We start from the raw sequence: 19,639 nt of genomic DNA on the forward strand, positions 1-19,639 counted from the left end.
TGTTTGTTTCATTATGGGTTGTTAATTTCACCCAAGCGTGTTAGGAGGTGTTGTAATTTATGTTGTGAACTGCGTATAGTCGTGGATTTGCAACTATGGTCGAGAAGATAGTGATTCTCACTACGAAGGATATAGGTTAATATTGATTTGTATCTGGCATCATATGGTGATAAATCTGATTTCATTGACTTGTTGAGATTGTTGGGAACGAAGCAGCCTCCCCATAAAGATTTAATAGTACCTTATAGTGTAGAAATAGGCACAGAATTGAGCAGCTATAGAGTTAAAAGGACCAAGTGAATTTGACAATGGATTTATTATTTAGGAACTATAGGAATAGCTCCAGTGCTGTTAACCGTGACTCCATAGTAGAGATATGTCATCTATGAATTGGAAGCAGATGAATGGCTGGAGTGGTGTCACTTTTCTGTCTTATAAATAGCTTGGCATATAAGAGTTCAGAAATTTGAAATGAAATGGAATCTTTAATTTAATGTCCAATGCTGATACCGTTTAAGATGAAAGAAAAGGATAATCAATAAAAGTGAATGATTATGAATGAATTGGTAGAATGAGAATTTGGGAGGTAACGGGGAAATTCCGTAGAAACCGACGGACACCATATTGTTCATAATTTCACGTGGCGTGGGTCGAACTAGGTCTTCCTCGCTCCAGAGGTGAACACTCAACCACTGAGTTACCGTTGTTTTAAAGTACAAGATATGGTGTTTTGAGGAGATGATTAGGAAAGGAAAGAGGTCTTTACAGGAAAATGATTTTAATTTCCGGATGCTGAAATTGATCTCCGTACATAGTAATTGTGAGTATCTGGGTGAATGGATCAATAGTATTGCTAGCGTTGATAGTGAACAAAGGAGATGTAACCGCTTTCCAGATCTCCTCCTGTCGTCCAAGCATTTGATGCTGTTGAAACCTCTTACTTATATGGTTAAGACTTCGAAGAACATCTCCAAAAAGGAATTACAAAACTCTTGCCTGGTCGTTCTCGGTCTCGACAATGAAATGAATATGAAACATCGAGAGGTTCGGGTGTCTCGTCTCAGAATCCTCGTGGACATCCAGAGAATCTCTCAGACCGCGACACATAGAACCAATATCAACACGTGAAACAAAAACACATTAAATAAAATAATAATGTACTTATTTATTAGATGCACTATGTATAAAAATATGTAGAAGAAAATAATTACAACACAAAAAACTGATATAGATGGGGCTACTTTGATAAACACACACACACACACACACAGAAAAAAAAAGAAAGAAAAAGAAATACACTTCACATCTCAACAATACAAAATAGCCCTTTTAAGCCTTTATCAGACAAAATATAAAATTTTATATTTTGGAGATCACTATAAGCACTTTTCTCACACCACTAAATGATGCACTTTGGGGTCAACACTGTGGGGTAGCACTGGGAATAGTCCCACGACGTAAATTCCAGACTGCTGCTGTACTAACCCAGTAAAAAATTCTACAGTGGCATTCCACTAGAATCAATGCTTGCAGTCGCAGTGGAAAAATCCAAAGAGTTGATTGGGACCAGAGAGTGTGCACATGGTCAAAAGACCAGGGAATTGACTAAATGGGACTAGTCATTAATAATGTCCTTGGGCGACTATATGCTCAAACCCGGTAACAATGTATGTCCCTTCACATAACTATATGACCAACAGCGCACGTACAGTTTCTACGTTGGTATCTGGAGAAAGACGCCCCGAGTCGAGGTACTCGGGGTACAAATCGGAGTGACCAGCCGTCCAAGATTGGCAGTTCATTTTAAAATGTAATCTGGTTTAAACAACTTGTATGTATATGAAAATTAATGTTTAAAGGAATTTGCGTTAACTCATAGTTCATTGGCCACAATGTAGAAGAAGAGGAGATTAGTTCAAACGTTAAAACTTTGAGATAAGAAGGTGTTCGCCAATATTGGCTGGCGCCTAACAAACGTTCTATGCACCTGGACTATTAGTATTTCCATAAGTAATCGAAGAAAACACTTAATTCAGTTCCAAATAATTGTATAACATAGTCTATGCATATTAATGAGTAAGAGAGCATCACTGAATTGTTTAGTTATTTGAAGTACGATTCTCACACATATAGTTCAGAAAATTAATATTGCCTTTGTTATTCACTGAAATCTTTTTACTGTGAAACAACGTTTCACATATATGTATTGGTGAACGATAAAAGGTCCTTTTGTTCTTATCCTAGAGAGAAAGTCAAGTTATTAGCTGTTCTCATCGAAGAAAAGAAATGAATTTTCTTGCAAGAACAAAATATAAATCGAAGAGTGGTTTCTATCTTTCAAAAATATACAGTATCCCAAAAAATACTTATATAACCCGGTAACGGTTATAGAAAGTATTCGATTTGGACGTGGGGATAGTTTACTGCAGAGAAAGGTAAGATCGTGATCAGTGGCGTGCCGTGACTTTTCTCACAGGGGACTAGGTTCGAAGAGAATGTGTGCTGTACAGTGGAGGTCCTGACTAGTATTGTTGACACCAAATAACACAATTTATATGTTTCTGTAAACGCTTCTTCTACCAAGCCTCTTTCTTTCAAGAAATGGATAATTTCAGTCACAGTTTTATTTGAAAAATCTAAGAGTCTGTAAACCTATATTAATTCACTCCGCAAATTGTTAAAATTAAAAAAAAAAATAATAATAATAAAAAAAAAACTCCTGTAACGATTTAAGGGTCAAAAACAATCAGGAAATCGAGATTTGAAGCACTGAAAATTCTTTAAATCTAACAGCTCAAGAAATTGTAACTCAATGAGATCTTGAAATCTCACCTCCATTTGTCCAATCACAGTATCAATAATGTCATTGAAGAGACGCACATATTTAATTTTTGGATCTGTTGAGTCATCTACTTTAGTCTACGTCTTTTATTAGAAGGTTCCCGTTGTCCTACTTTTCTATAAGTCTCTTCAAAATCGTTTCTTGCATTTCTAAGTTGAAGTACCATCTTTTGAACTTTTTGGATGCAATATTTCACATCCAAGGTTTTACTTTAAAGAATGTTGAATAGTATATCCGTGCGGGAAAAAAAATGACTGAAAAATTTTAGTAGAAATGCAAAATCGAAATCCTTCAATGATAACTCACACATTTTTTTGTAGTCATGAAAGCTTCGATGTCGCAATTATCTAAATCCTCTACAATCTTCTCAGAACACCGTAAGAGTTGTATTTGATTTTCATTTACTGCATTCACAATTCTGGAATTGTAATTCCATCTTATATTGGCAACTGTTGGAAATCGCTTAATTACTTCTGATTCAGCAAGCGCGTTACAGCGTTTCAATGAATATGAAAAGAAATTTGGAATGCCACTTATTCTAAAAAATATTTTACATTCCTTGATGTGATTAACAGACTGTGGATCAACGACATTGAGTCTGTGAGCATAGCAGTGTATGGTGAGTGCACTCAAACACCTTCTCACAAAATATTGTAAACCGTTCAAATGTTCAGAAAATGTGGCAGCTCCATTAATAACCTAGTGCTACAAGCTTTTGCTTACAATTAAAGTGAGAGTGAACTTGGAAAGCATGCTCACTTAGACAGGGGCGGATCCAGGACAGACTTCTGGGAGGGGACGATGGGTTGCCATACTGCTACTTTTAAGAGCTCCAAATTTTGGGATGGGTTTTATTTATATATATAAAATTAGAAAGTTTCCTCTTCTGCGGGGGGCAATCGCCCCGATCAGCCCCCTGGATACGCCCCTGCACTTAGAGCAGTCGCAGTGCAATTACTAGTAGCATCCGCAAAACAAATAAATCTTTCATGAATATTGCCGTCTTTCACGTACCGAATGAATGTTGAGAGATCTTTGCAATTTCCATAGTTTTGTCCAACATTATTGCTGTAGAAAGTGTATTGTTTATTTCTGACTTAATTTTATCCAGAATTACGTCACCAACACATTTAATAATATCATTCTGAATCCTGTTTGATGTTCCTTTAAAGACTTCTGTGCTGTGAAGATGACAAGTCAACATGGGCGCCCGAAGGAGAGGGCAGGGTGTGGCCCGGGCCTTCCTCTGGCTCACGAAAATGTATACGTAATATAGCAAACCACGTATATTAAATACCAGAAATACCAGACGCAACATAGCATCCATGGAGATGGGCCCCTCCCTAGAACATTTTCTTCGGGCGCCCCTGCAAGTCCATTTAGTATCTTACTTAAAAAGTAACTGAATTATTTCAATATAGTTTCCCTAATTGACAGAATCTTCCTGTTCGTTATGACCTCTAAATGATAGCTCTTGTTTAGCCATAAAACAAGAGGCATAAATCAATCGGTTCATTAGTTCTCGGTTTGAATCAACTTCTGCATTGCTCGCTCAATTGAAAATCAATTCTGGTTTCCCGAAAGTTTTCAATTTAGTTATTGTGGACAGGTATGAATAACACTTTTCGTGGCGCAACTTGGGTTTGTGAAAATTGTTCATGTCACAAAAGCCATCATTTTCTACGTCCTTTTCTATGTGGAACAGAATACAAGACCAGCAATACAGTTTGTTTCTTGTCTTACATGCAGTTAACTATTTTGAAGAAGCAAAATAATTCGTTTTGATATTATGTATATAATCTTTCATTTTTGTCTGAATGGAAATGCTTGGAGTTGTTCTACCACTGGTTATTACTTGTTGCTTTTCTTGAAAATTAAGGAATCAAAATAATATGATGAATAATTAGTCCAGAATACAACACTGAAACGGCCGATCTCCACCCCTACTGTCTCCCGTACCAATTGAAGTAATATCACTGCTTGCGCCATCGCTTTGCTGCAAAGGACTCGGTTTCTCAAACGAGTCCCCTTCCATACTTTATTCTTCGAGTCATTTGCAAAATATATTGATAATCTAAAAAGTTCACACTTCACTAGATCTCTTAAAGTGTCAAGATTAATACTGTAAATTTGATTGCATTAAAACTGTTAACTGTAAAAAGCAAACGTGCATTAAATTCGCTTACGACAGAACGCCCGTGCTTAGAGCTTAGACAACATAATATGAGGACTAGCTGGCTGGACCCCGTTCCCTTTCCCGAGAAAAGCCGATTAAAACCCGAGCGTTTCCGATCTCCACTTCGCTGTCGCACCCAGCAGACGGGCGATGACTAAAGTTGTGTCAGAACAATTGAAATAGTGTTATTTTACGAAAATAGAGAAATACAAACAATGTTTTCGTTTTCTTTGGTATATATTTATCACAAAATGCTTTAATTAAAATGCCAGGGGACTAGCCTAGTCCCCTAGTCCCCTTGACGGCACGCCGCTGATCGTGATCTCATAAGATAGTCGGAGGGAAATATTAAAGCTACAAACAGTGCCGTCATCTTTCTCCGAGGATAAACTTGGAAGAAAGGTTTCACGTTGTTATGGTATATTTCCAAGAAAAGAACTGGAACTTTCTAATTCTTTGTTATTCTTGAATTGATCTACTTCCAGTATGTATGATACACGTACAGCTAGGGCTCTCATTATATTACACTTAGGAGTAAAAAACTTCTACCAATCTTTCACAATTGACTACAAAAATAATAATGACCAGTTCACTCAGAATCTATTAGAGATTAAGTGTATAAAGTGATTGCAGCCTTGTTACGAATATCTCAGTAAAAAATCTCAAAGTACGTCAAACGTTTTGCAAGGAAGCAGTGATAAACTACATTGCTAATTTTGAAAATACATAATTGGAAACTTGATTTCTATGACAATTGTATTTATAATAAAAGTGAATGCGGTACTTTATATGACTCACATGTATATGATAGAATCCTACTTAGGTATAAATAAAATTTTGTAAAACTGAAAATATTTACAGTAAACCCACTATTTAGTGGACTTAGGATTTAGTGGATAGAATTTAACTAATGTAGCAAATGTAGGGCTGGGAGAAGAAACTGTTGAGACAAAAACTTCTACTAGATTTTATAAAAAAAAAAATACGGCAGAAGATGCTATTCTAATGTAGTAATTTTTCTTACGCAGAACAACTGTGCCACCATCGCTTCTTGCTCGAATCAGAACTTCCGCTACATTCATGATAATACGTTCGCACGCGCAGCTTCAAGCGTCAGTTTCGATGAACTCTTTGTGTTCAGTGTGTATTTTTAGAGAATTGTAACATTCTGCTACACGTGGTTGCTATTTAACAGTGGTTAAACATGGACGAGGGTGATGCTAAAAAGGACCATTAGTACCATAGAGCTTGATGCTAAAAAGGAACGTTAAACTCTAAACTAACCAATCAATCATAAAATGTCATAAACACAAACACACACGCACACACATACAAAAACATATTTTTAAACTGTAGTAAAATTAAATTCCCTTGCGTTATTTTACATAATCATAACTACATATATCTTAGCTAAATTAGTTAGTTAATTGAACTACTAATAAGTATTAGTTCTTCCGGTGTTGAACATACAATACAGACAACAAAGTTAAATTGATTTCAGAACAAGCTTTGTGTACTTAGCTCAAAACTGAATGGTATGACTAACCTTACAGCGCTAGTGTACTTATTCCAGTGAAAACATGTTCGAAAAACGCTGCTGCTTTCATCCTTAAAGATTTGGTGAAGTAATGGTTTGATAGCGGATAGACTAGAAAATGTGTTTCTGTTATTAGGTAGTGTGATATTTTTACAGTATGCTTGGACAACATAACTTACGTTTCATTTTTCGTACTTGGAGCGACTGAAGGTGAAACCAGTATTGGTTTTCTAAAACATTTTCGTTGGAGTAAATACATTTGCACTGTAATTTTAATCATATCGTATAGTTGTTGTCTTTACATTTGTTATGTGCTACTTCCCTAGATACAAAAATCTTTGAAGACACTAAATTAAAATAAAAAGAGAAAATATCAGTAAATCCATAATACCGTCTATATTGTCATTTAGTAAGATGAGGTACTTGGGAATAACAAAACATCAGAGGCCAAATGATGCAAAGTAGGAACATGACAAGACAGCACAGCTAGAAATATACACAAGAGACGTTGATCTGTCCTCAGATGTTCGAAGAACCTAACGTAATGAAGCACTATTCATTATTTTTGGACAAATTATTCGACTTCCTATTGGCAAATATTCTTTCTGTCTGTTTTCCTGATCATTTATTTTTTGAGGAACTGGGATGTTTTTTGAATGCTTCTCTTGAAGCAATGAGAACGTCTTAATTATGTACATATGTAATAGACATATTTTAAACTAGGTAATTCCAGAGACCAAGAAACAGTTATTAATTTAACATTACGAGGATAGAAATATAATTGCTTGATTTCGGCAAATTCCAAGATAGGCGGGTAGCCAATTTACAGAGTAATGCGTATCTTGCGGGAAATTGCAGGTTCTATAACAGTGGAGCTAAATTAGGTTGGTACTTAAGTACATTTCAGGGCAAAAAAAGGCTGAGAAAATTTCAATGTGATTAGATAATTTCACGTTCATTAGTTTAGATTTTGTTTCATGTTTCTTATCTGTTGTTTAATACTTTGTCTCTTCTTATGCTTCGTTGTTAAGCATGCCGAAACATTGTCAGGACATGGAAAATATGATTCAGTCATTTCAAAATTGTAATGAAGATAAGAACGTTGATAGTGTTGATACTGATTATGCACTGGCGTATGATACCAACGAAGAAAGGGAATGCAGTTCAATAAATTGTGAATGCAACTGCGGAGAGAGCCATTATTATGTAAGTATGTCACATGTAGACTCACAGGTTGTCATTCGAACACAGTTTTCTGGCATGTACTTTCTCTGGTAGCACGATCACTATTTTGTGGAAAAATAATCGAAACCCTACTTGTAATCACTATCAATGACTTCAGTATTGTCATTCTGGTTCTAATTCGAAACCACTACCTTGTGCGTGTGTTTTCTCGGGGTTCTCCTATTTGCTCCCACTTTTTTCATTCTGCCGTTTCATTGATACTCATCTACACCGTCTTCTTTAGCCTACTTGTCATAATTCGTGGGACGTAAAACTGAAAGATTTCATTCAAATTCGAAACCTCTACAACGAAATGAACTCTCTTACTACTATACCACTTTACTCGGTGTTCATCGAACATTCCCCTTGTTTAGTATTTGGCTGGTTCGCATCTGAATCACAAATTTGATTCGAAGGCAAATAAAATTTGTAGTTTAACAACCGACAATTATGCTCCCGGGTTAAGGGAGACTGAGGTATTGATGGTGAATGAAATGGCGTAATATATATATATATATATAAGTGGAAGGAAATGGGAGCAAACGCACGCACGCTGTGTTTATCCACTGCAAGACACACGTTCGAACTCGGATCGAACCAAGGACTCCACACATCGGAGGTGAGCAATCTACCACTGAACAACCGCGATCCTCAACTTTGATTCGAGTTGAAACCATGTACAAATGATGGTGAATCAACACCATGAACGTGGATTTATTGTGTAGTTATATTATTTTTCTTCCGTTACTTGTTTCGTCGTGCAGTAGCATTTATCGCCTTTTATAGAAGCGGCATAACCGCAAAATGTTACGTTAACTTTTCATATGCAATTTCTTTGAAAATAATGAAGACTCTGTATATATCTATTATAATGAAGATTTTACTTAAATATAATGATCATAAGAAGAATGCTGGGAGATGGCTTGAAACTTAATCATTTCTAATTGCCGAGGTGAGTATAGTTTGATAGGCATGTTGTTTGGATGTTCATTCCCCACAATATATGCACCGCAAAAATGCACATAAAATGCGTTATTGAGTATTTCCTGATGTGAAAGGAAATATTATGTTGCATTTGTTTATTTTTCTTCGTTTTATTTAAGGGTCAAAGTAACGTGTGTTTATACCTTAAGTTTGTTACCAGTGTCCACCTTAAGCCCACAGCAGGCATATAATATACTAGCGTCAATTACCCGCTTCGCTGGGTTAAAATAAGTAAAATTAGTATTATGTTCACTTAGTCAGTCACTTTTTACTACCTCTGGAGCGATCTCTGATATCAGTCATTTTCAACCATTTTTATATATCTCCCCCTCCTCCTTCCCCAAGTTTTGGGGCTGAATTTGGATTTAAACAGCATCGAAAGTGGCACTGTTCATCTCAGCGTGCCCGCAAACTATGGATTCGTCACTAATATCGGCCGTTTTCAATCATTTTTGTATATTTCCACCCTCCCTCTCCTGTAAGCTGCGCCGTCAAAGTAAAATTATAAAAAAACATCCTATCCCATCCAGGCCCGAACCTCATCTATGTTGAAAATTTGATCGGAATCGGTCGGGTGATTCAAGAGTTATCAAATCATAAACATAGTCTCTTTCATTTTTATTTATATCGATATACATTACAGATTCGCACATTCACCAGTGACCAAAGCAAATATTTCGAAGGACTTTTTTTCACGTGCTATACGACTTACGTCATTGGAATCCGAGTTACAGAGGGAGATTAATTACTTGCAGAAGCTAGGTAGTATGAATGGGATGTCCAAAGTTCATTTTATTAAGTTGCAGGTTAAGAATTTCTGCTTCGACAACTCTGAAGTTGAAACCATAAACATAAATGAGTTGCCCTACTTATATACTCCAGATTGGCAACTGGATTAAAGATCCTTACACAATATAGTTTCCGTACCGTGTCAAAATTTCCCATAACTTTGAAAAAGAAAAAAAAATCACTCAATTCAAGGGTTACTACACTGATACCAGCAAAGTAAAATGCAGTTACCAAGAAGATTATATAGGTGTAACAAGAAGAAACTTCAAAATATGTGTTGAAGAGCATATTAAAGTCGCTAAAGCACAACTTCGGTTTCAAAACCATTAAAACGTTTGAAACAAACACAACATAATATTGATGATTCAAGAATTTTGTCCGGCCTAAAAATGAAATAGAGAGACTTGTTTTCAAAAACTTAATTATTTGATTAAGAAATCCAAATATGAATTTAGATAAGGGTTGGTTAAGTAAGGAATTGAAGGTGGTAATTGAAAAAAACAACATTGACATAAAATAAAAACACCAATATGAGCTGACAACCTTCCACTACGAAACAAAAGAATACATGAGTTGTGCCCACCATGTTACTATGTGATGCTCACTATTAGATGAGTGACCAGAAGTGTAACACGTGTCCTCTCACACTGGTTAACCGTAGTGAGTCCGTTCATTTTACTTTGCTGATATTTTTATTATTTTTTCTCCTGTTTTTAACCTCCGTGACCAAGGCTTCAGGGCAGAGCCGAAAAATAGGAAGTGGACAATGTATTCAGAAATTACAGTTACCTATAAATAAAATGATTGGATGTATTAGTTGAAGTTCATGAGCTCAGTGGCAGACATTTTATTAGCTGCAGGCTGAGATGTTTTAATAAGTGTTGCCAATTGCAGATGTTACTGCTTACAAATTAAATCCTTTGAGATTACTTATAAATTATTACCTTACAGATTAAATGAGTATGCGTGAATCATTACACACTTTGGCCAAGATTGAAGCTAGATGTCTTACAAAGCAAGAACAGTTAGAATTCAAGATTTATCTTTAGAAGAAAAGCACTAGCATCATTTACAGTGAACTAAGCACTGCTTATGCTTGCATGTTTGTACAAACACAATTTCACAATATACTTAATGAAGCTTTCATCCAGTAAATCATTTTTGACATCGTAGGTTTTAATGCATGAATTACTGTAAAATTAAACATTTGTAGTTCCCTGGAGATTATTCTATTTAAAGGGATTCCAAGATACACGCGGAAAATATCATTCATGTTGTTACCTATCGTATTACAGCGGCACGATACATTTTTCTCTAAATATTTCTTTATATATAATTATCTACTAGCTGAACCTGCGCTTTCTACACAGCACATCATTCACATATGAGCATGAATCTCCTTGTCATTCCTCACAACATCTGTAAATATCCCTTTACAGAAACAAATGAAAGACGTCTTGATAAAAATCGGCAAGAGATACCCATGGTAGAAATAAGATAAGGTAAACTCACGCGCAGCCTGCCTGTTCGCGTGACGTCACCTTCGACACCAAATCTGACTCTCCGAACAAGATGATACTATTGTCGCGCCCTCTCAGTTGACAGGTGGCTAGCTGTATTTCTATTGAAGATTTTCTACGTTTTCTTTGATTTTAACATTTGGTTAATTTGTTATACGCTGTTGTGTATGACATTTTGTATGTATAAATATTGTATTTTGTACTGTGCAAGTCATCTCTATTTGTTACATTGACTCTGAAAGCTTTAACAATGCGCTGTGTATGGCTGTAAAATGAACATAATAGAAAAGTTGGTGAAGGGAATGCCAAATCCCATTCATTTCCAAAACAGGAGGATTTAAGCAATTATAAGAATTTTACCAAATGAATGAATATACTGTAGCTATACAGTATCACAACATATGTGTTCTTTGCCACTACCATTTTAAATACTGGTTTTGGCATTAATTTGCTTATTATGTATATCTCCATATAAAAGAACAAGTTCTGACTGACTGATTGATCAACGCCTAACAGGGCATATATATATTTATATTTAAATTCACGTGTTTTTTTCATCATTTACAGTATGTCAATTTTATTTTCTTTATCAGGATAATAGAAGATAATTTATTCGAATATTTTCATAGCTTTTGTTATGCAATAATTGCAATCTTAAGCAACTCCCTTTAACATGTTACATGTTTCATCTTTTCTAATAATTCTATTATTTCTAAAATTATTTGTTTAGATCAAGCAGGGAAAAAGAAAGAAGTATTATTCCTTTCATTTTGATGAAGAATCAAAGTACAACAATATGCAGAAAAAATTGCTCTTGACAAGGAAATTAAGTCAAGACAGTTTAGAATTTTTTTCTTATATCAGAGGCATGGGTTCAAGCAGCGACCATCCGGATTCTCTAGGATTTAATTACAGACTAAGAGGATATGTAATAGAAAATCATTCTGCTGCTTTATTTACTCACGGTAAAAAGGTCAAAACTATCGAAGAATCTTCTACGCAGCAGGAAACAGTAAGATCCACATTAATTGAAGATGTATACTTGAAAAATTCCGTACTGTATGATGAATTATGTACAACAGTGCAACTGTTAATGTATATTTTACCAGAAAATGAAAATGAAAATGAAGATCAAATATGTTCATTAAATATGCATGATCTTGAAGAACAGTCTTGAATTTATAGCTGGGCGGGTAGGTTTCAAATTTAAAATCAAATATTCACAGCTGTCTGTCGAAGAACCTGCTGCAATACAACTGGACAAAATTAATCTCAAAAGGAGGACTGACATTTTTATCAAAGGAACGTCTGGGCACAATCAAAGTAGCTAACAAATATATTCTTGCATATCACAAAAAAGAACGAGAATTTATCTGGAAAGAAATGGGGCATCATTAGAAAATTAACAAGTATCATGAAAAATGAATTTGATAATAAGTGTGAACCGAAAGTTTTAACATTTTTTATCCGACTTAGAACATGCATCAGAATAAATGAACTAAACAAGCAACTGAAATAATCTTACCGCAAAAGAATATTTTACAAGAAAATGAAAAAAAAAAGTGCTGAAGTCAGAGAATTGAGTTCAGTAAAAAAAAAAAAAAAAAAAAAAAAAAAAAAAAAAAAAAAAAAAAATCTGATTGGTAAATGCAAGTAGATTAGGCTTACTGGGGATATCATTTAGGGAAAAAAACGACGGACAATACTTGTAAGGTTGTGGGGAAACTTGTCTATACCGTATATATAGATGAAAGTTTGATTGTTTTGGATGTAATAAGAGTATATTGAAATACTTGATTTACCCTACTTTTCTTTTTATGTGCATTAAAAAAATAAATATATCCCCATGCCGGAATAAAATTCCAGTAATATAATAGGCATCAAAATCAGAAATAGCAAATAGATATCTTGAAATCAGAAGAAAACAGTAATTTCACATTGAGGTTCCAAAGAGAATGTACGGGACCAAGCAGACGACAGCGCGACTACTTTCACGAGCGTGTGTCGAAGATGACGTCATTGCGCGAGTAGGACGCAAACGCGTTCGCTGATGGACTTACCTTGTCTTATTTCTACCATGGAGATACCATAAAGGAAATTTTTCGATTTTTTTTTTTCAATATCTCGCACCGTTTGCAAGATTTGGGCCTACTTCCTATTGAAGTTTCTAATTCATGTATGATCAGTATTTTCTTTCTTCTTGCATGCAGTATGTAATAAGCAAATACATTACACACACAATTAATTATAATGTCAGTGATATATGGTGTTCATTGGGCAAAATGCTGCAAACAATAAAGATCATCTTAGACTGGAGAAATGGTTATCCTTCGTTTTTCATTATCATTTGGCTTGAGAGATATACAACCCCTATATACAACTATGTAGTGTTGGAATATATAACTCATAGGATATGATACTTTTTTACAATTTCAGCACTTGCAGAGTACCCTAAAACGGCCATTTTTTAAAATTATTCAATTAGAACTGGACAATCTACTCAAAATTTGGAAGGAACAGTGAAAACGGCACGTTTCTAGCACTTGTGGTTTTCGAGATCTCATTGTCGAAAGGATTGGAGACAAACATAAACTTTTCTTTGAAGACAAACATATATACCTAGTTAGGGGCCCACTATATGGAAACAGGATCATATATCATTTTTGTTTGTAATGGTGTTTTAATTACAAAATACGAACAATACCCTCTGATTTTTTTGAAGAAACCACTATTTAAAAAATCAATCAATTCTTGTCTTCTTTCTTTCTTTCCATATAGTGATATTAAATTTAAAAATATCAAGTCATTTCTTGTGATACTGCATTTACCATCTCAAGAGACATTCAAATACCTATTTATCTCGAGAAGCGTACTAACGGAGGCAATGTTTATCTCGAAAATGATAGTCGGGATCCCAAGAGCGGAAGTAGAAGGAATTAGATAAATACGAACCAGGAAAACATGTAAATTATAGAGGTGTTCAGATTGAGAATTTTTCACTATACATTGATTGTAATTCTTTTAGTGACAGATGTCGTTGCCGTGACATTCCATCTTTTTGATGTACGTGATAGCTTTGCATGATATAAACGAGAATGTAATTCACTTAATCAGTAAATGTTTTGATAAAATGTTCATGATGCAAAAGGATTCTTCACGCTAAAATAACGCCAAATTAGTTCATTATACTGAATAACTCGAAATTTCGTAGTTACACTTATGGAAATGCTGCGAGAGCAATATTTACTGATACTTTGGAAATTAATGGAATTCTCAGAAATTTTGGTATAGGATGGAACTTGATTTTATGATATTTTTGTGTAAGTAACTTTTGGCATAGGAAACTTTGATATGAAGTTGATTTTAACATACTACTATCTGCTTAATATATATTGTTTGATGATGATATCTGAACTTTGGGCGTGGAAATCAAATTTGATTTAAGACAATATTCTTTAAAAAGTATTATAAGATCTTTTATTATATATGCGTGATGATGCCTAAACATCACCATTTCGTAAAAGATAAGTTCGGCAATTCATGTGATGATACTTGTATACCAAAATATGCGTACATCGTAGTTTCCCACAAATTTAATTCGGCATAGTCGATCTAGACTGAGGATTCATATTTGCTTTATTCAGTGAGAGCTCTTTGGAGATCTAACTCAGTTTCATCGGCACATCTATGCCCAAGACGAAAATATTTCTTGATGCTCTTGAAGATTAGAAATTCGATTTTACTGTACCATGCCTAGCTCTTTCTCATGTGTTTTATTGAAATTAAAAAATTTTATTATTTTCCCATAGTTTTACTCAAATTAATTACTGTATATTGGTGTTAACTATACACTTTTTCGTTATTTTAACATGAAAAATCTTTTCAAACATTGATAAATGTGTAGTGGAATAATCCTATACTACGCCCTAATATTTGATAGATCATATCTAATCTATGTTAAAGATAGCCTCACAAATTCTATTATTATTTTATTTTATTTGTAAACTGCAATATGTAATCCCCTTTGTTGTTTTCATTTTTATTAGGACAGTTGTAGAAGAACTAGGAGAGTATCTTGAGAATGATTATGAACCTCGACCTTACACATGTGGACAGAGAACGTATAAATCTGTTAGGTAAGTATAACATTAAAATGTAACATAGTACTACATTAAATGAAATAGAAAAACTGTCTGACACATTATTCGTAACTTAATAATGTAACTTACATTTTAATGATTATTTGCATGGCAAGGTAATTTTTTCTTCAATTCAAGAAATAAAGTTTTCGCGTAGATTAAATTTGGAATTATATTTCTGGTGAGCATTAATGGTATCTATGGCCTAAGAAGCCTGTTAGATATGAGGGATGACGTCCTTCGGCGTTCACACTACCCGGGGAAGACGGGGAAGTATAAAAGGAAGGATGTTGCCTTTGACCTTTATGTTAGGTACTATCCCTTCATTTGCCTGGTGTGAATGAGTCAAAACCTGATTCAAAATCGCTGGTCTAAAAAGTTTTCTACACTTTTTTGACGGAGTACCTCCACCAGAAATCGAACTCGAGATCGTTCGCATCAAACATAAGAGCGTTACCGACTACACTATGAAATGTCGCATAGATTTCACAACCCTATGTATAGAATTCTTGCAGCTTGGTGTTCTTCATAAATCGTGCAACCAACGATGGCAGCAGAAGAGCCCCTTGAAATTGTATAATTTGTATAAAATACGCAGGGACAATAAGATTAAGAATAATGTGCAAGACGATTTATCTAAGTAGAAACTTCATTACGAGGAATTTCCCCCTCCATAAATACAGATTCCTGGAATAACAAGTACAGTACTGTCTGCATTTTACTTAAAAATGAGTAGTTTTACAAATTCAATGAATGTAGAACACAAGTTTGATCTTAGATTCGATTCACTGTCTGATAGTGTGTTCGTAGGTTGTTTAAATGTCTTCCCAGTTTTTTTTTTATTTTACTGATTATTTCATCGTTATTTTGAAACAACACACGCATAAAACGTTAAATAAACAGAAAATGAAATCCAAGTTGCTAAAAAGTTCGTAAGTGTGGTTCCGAGCACGATTCCCGTTGAGATGTATGTGGTGTGGTTTAAACACTTATTCATGCATTTTATTTAGCCTGAAGAACTATAGATAGTACGAGTAGTACAGTTATGGTATAAGAACGCCATATAAATACAGTGAACATTCTGAAACATGTAAATGCCTTATGTATATAAGTATACAGTATATATCATGTCGTTCTTTCATAATGAGTATAATAAGATAATTTATAACAACTTGTATATATTTTAAAATAATTATTAAAAGTTTTTTTTACTTCCCAAATATCAGGTTGTCTAAAAAATATTGAACCTTTGGAAGGCAAAACTGAGAACACATTTATTGTGACTTGAAAATAACATTTTGAAATTACATATGCACTAATTCGTTCGATGGTTTTCTGCTATTTTTGGCGACACCATAACCCCGTCGTTATATAACTTCTGTGGTTTCTGGTCAAAAACCTGTGATACGTGGTTATCACAGACCTTATGTGAAATTAACTTAACAGGAGTTCTAAAGAAACCGAAACAAATAAGAATCTGACGTGCCAGGTCTGGATTATACAATAAATACATTGAAACCTCTCAGCTAGGTTCTCTCAGTTTGTGTCGGGCTGTTAAAGATGTAGCAATCTGACATTGTTAGTGTTGTATACGACACCCTATCAATGTCTATTGACCAACTCCAACCGTTTCTTTTGACTTGCTAGGTGTACTCACGGTAATTGTCGACAGTACAGGTCCGAATCTATCGTTCCGCAGCTCGTAATGCAGGATGCCCTTTCATTGCCACCAAACGCACAGCATTATCTTCCTGGATGTTAGTGTGGAGTTTACCACAGACTGTAAAATTTCCCGTTCCGACCACGATCTTTTTCATACATTGTTGTCATAGATTATCCATTTTTCATTACTCGTGATAACCGCTTCAGAAATGGCTCGAGTTCGTTACGTATCAGTAGCTATTCGCAGATAGAGATTCGATCGAGTAAATGTTTTGGAGTCAGATCATGTGGCACTCAAACGCAGATCTTTTTGTAACCAGTTTTCTCCATTTGGCTTAATATTGTTAATGGATGTTTAGGTCATTGTCAATGTCGTAACTGCTTACATGTTGCTTGACTTTAGCCAGAATATCATTTACTTTTGCTGTAATTGGTCTCCCATTACGAGGAGCACCTTGAACATCGAAATTTCCAGAGTGAAAGCGACTGAACCATGTTTTAGCTGTAGCTTTCGATAATGTGTTGCCCGTAAACAGCACGAGTTTCTTCGCGGGTCTGCGCAGCATTTGAACCTTTATCGAAATTAAATTGTGAAATGTAGCTCAGTTTTGCGGAAAGTTCACTCATATTCACGGCGCAATATCTTACATCTAATTATACGAATTCCAGCACTTCTTGCACACCTGTCAGCTGTTGAATGACGTTAGGTATGACGCGCTGTGACTCATATATCCTGAGACTTGGGACACTAGTGCCATTTCATGTGCAAAAGGCCCACTATTTAGACTCCCTAATATGTATTAATTTAATGAAAGAGTATTGAAGTGTAGGTTCCATTATGCAGCTTTGGTATTTAAGTATTTTAAAAATACTTAAATTACAAAGAAACGAACATGGTTTAGAAATGATTTCGGACTTTCAATGCAATGAAGGAGTTTGTAAACTAGGCGCTAATGAAGTATGTAATATTGTTTCAGTGATGATCTTATAAAGTCAACAGAACATTTCCTGAGATCAAGTGTATGCTACGTTTTTGATTTCCCAGTGTAATTTCACATATTTTATGAGTGTTTTAAGATTCATACCGATCCAAGTAGGCTGGTAAAAGGACAGATAAATGGTAAGAATGAGGAGCAAGCCAACGTCTAGTCGTAAGCGAGACAAGCCGCTACTAACTTTCATTGCTCGAATCTTCTGTAAACCGTGTGCAGACAGCTCCTTTCCTTTGAACGATGGTACCTCTTCAATAGAGAGTACTGTTCGCTTAGATAGTACGAGCCTACAACTCTGATGATATTGATTTTTTTTAAGACAGTGTTGAAACTCTCAACAAACAATTTCAACGTTCAACATTTAATATTCATATCCGGTTACTCCAGGCTCTCACTTCAATAATTACATTGTCTAAATACGAGACTTCTGATGTCGTAGACATACTACGCTAATGTAAAACCTTCTTACAAGGAGTGGTAAACTTCAGTCGAAGGAATCGATATACGAAGGTAACTTAACTTGAAAAGAAAATGACAAAATCGATACATCTTAAATAATCTATAGTCGGATGTCTCCTTTTTTATTACTATTATTATTATCAACATCAATAATAATAATAATAAACTATGTATGCGTACCTAAATTGATCTTGGCCTGATAGAGCTTTAACCTCCTTAGGGAAAGATTGAGGCCATGTCCATGTCCTGTACTTATTGTTTCAGTTTTCCGGTTGTATTTAGGTAGCGATGAAAACTACAGTCAAGTCGAGCAATCAGTTCTAGCAGTATGCGGTAAACGTATATAATAGTTAATAGTTATTAAATCAGCATACTCTCATAGTATGACTGCAACTATGAGCTACTAGAAAGCAACCACTACTATGAAATAGAGATAAAGTAGAAGTATTCAGTAAAGAACAAACTATCCTATCGAGGTTTTCTATTCGGCATACCTCGGAAAGTGTCTCTTCGAGAAAGAGGTTTAAATGCTTCTCATTCTAGGATTGGAAGGTACTACGTAGACACTTAAGCAGTGTTGTTGTTTCAGCAATATACCATTTCCTTCATCAGACATATTATCTTCATATATCGTATATCACATAAATCACTGCTTTCACGAGACAGAAGATAATTTTTATCTTTGAATATATATATATATATATATATATATATATATATATATATATATACAGTGGCGGATCCAGGATATGATCAAGGGAGGGGCTAAACCATAGTTTGCTGCTTTATCCAGTGTAAAAGAGGATTGAAGTCCATTTTATCCAGGGTATACCTGAGGGTCAAGGGGGGGGGGCTATAGCCACTCTACCACTTTGCCACTGCGGTCCCAGGAAGTGGTTTAAATTATATGTCAAAAATGGAAGTATCTTACGAGGTCCTTCTGTTAGGAAAATGAAACTGGGTATGTAAATTTATTTTTAAAAACAAGTTGCCATATAGATATGTCTTACAATCTAGAAAAAAATACTGTGGGAGTAAGACACAGCAACCCTAACGTAAAAAATATCGAAAACGTCTAATATTAATGTTGAATCCATATATTTCGGGGTCGCTGAAATGAATAATAACACTCCTGATGACGTCTAAGTTGAAGTTCAGCCACCATCGCCATGGGAGATGAGAAAGATGAAAAATAAAATGTCGAGAATGACCGAGTTAATGTCGAAACCATGGTTTTCGGGGCTGCTAAGCTGATTGATGACCGTATCGATCGCATTTAATCCCAAGTTTAGTCAGGAACGGGCATGTAAGTTGG

The 19,639-nt window shown here is 35.0% G+C and overlaps 1 protein-coding gene across 3 annotated transcripts in view; it reads left to right on the top strand.

The window, feature by feature from the left end:
• Nucleotides 1–19,639, top strand: part of LOC145693173 (uncharacterized) — a 95,694-nt gene that overhangs the window by 28,128 nt on the left and 47,927 nt on the right. For 2 of the 3 annotated variants that reach the window (XM_081768938.1, XM_081768939.1), the window contains exon 4: nucleotides 15,119–15,208. In XM_081768938.1, coding sequence (XP_081625064.1) covers nucleotides 15,119–15,208 — 90 coding nt within the window. Of the gene's footprint in view, nucleotides 1–7,713; nucleotides 7,762–15,118; nucleotides 15,209–19,639 lie in introns of those variants that run through there. The other variant, XM_081768940.1, reaches the window with a different exon arrangement.

The sequence above is a fragment of the Thermobia domestica genome, chromosome 8 (genome assembly GCF_964235325.1).
Source record: "Thermobia domestica chromosome 8, izTheDome1.hap1.1, whole genome shotgun sequence".
NCBI classification, from domain to species: Eukaryota; Metazoa; Arthropoda; class Insecta; order Zygentoma; family Lepismatidae; genus Thermobia; species Thermobia domestica.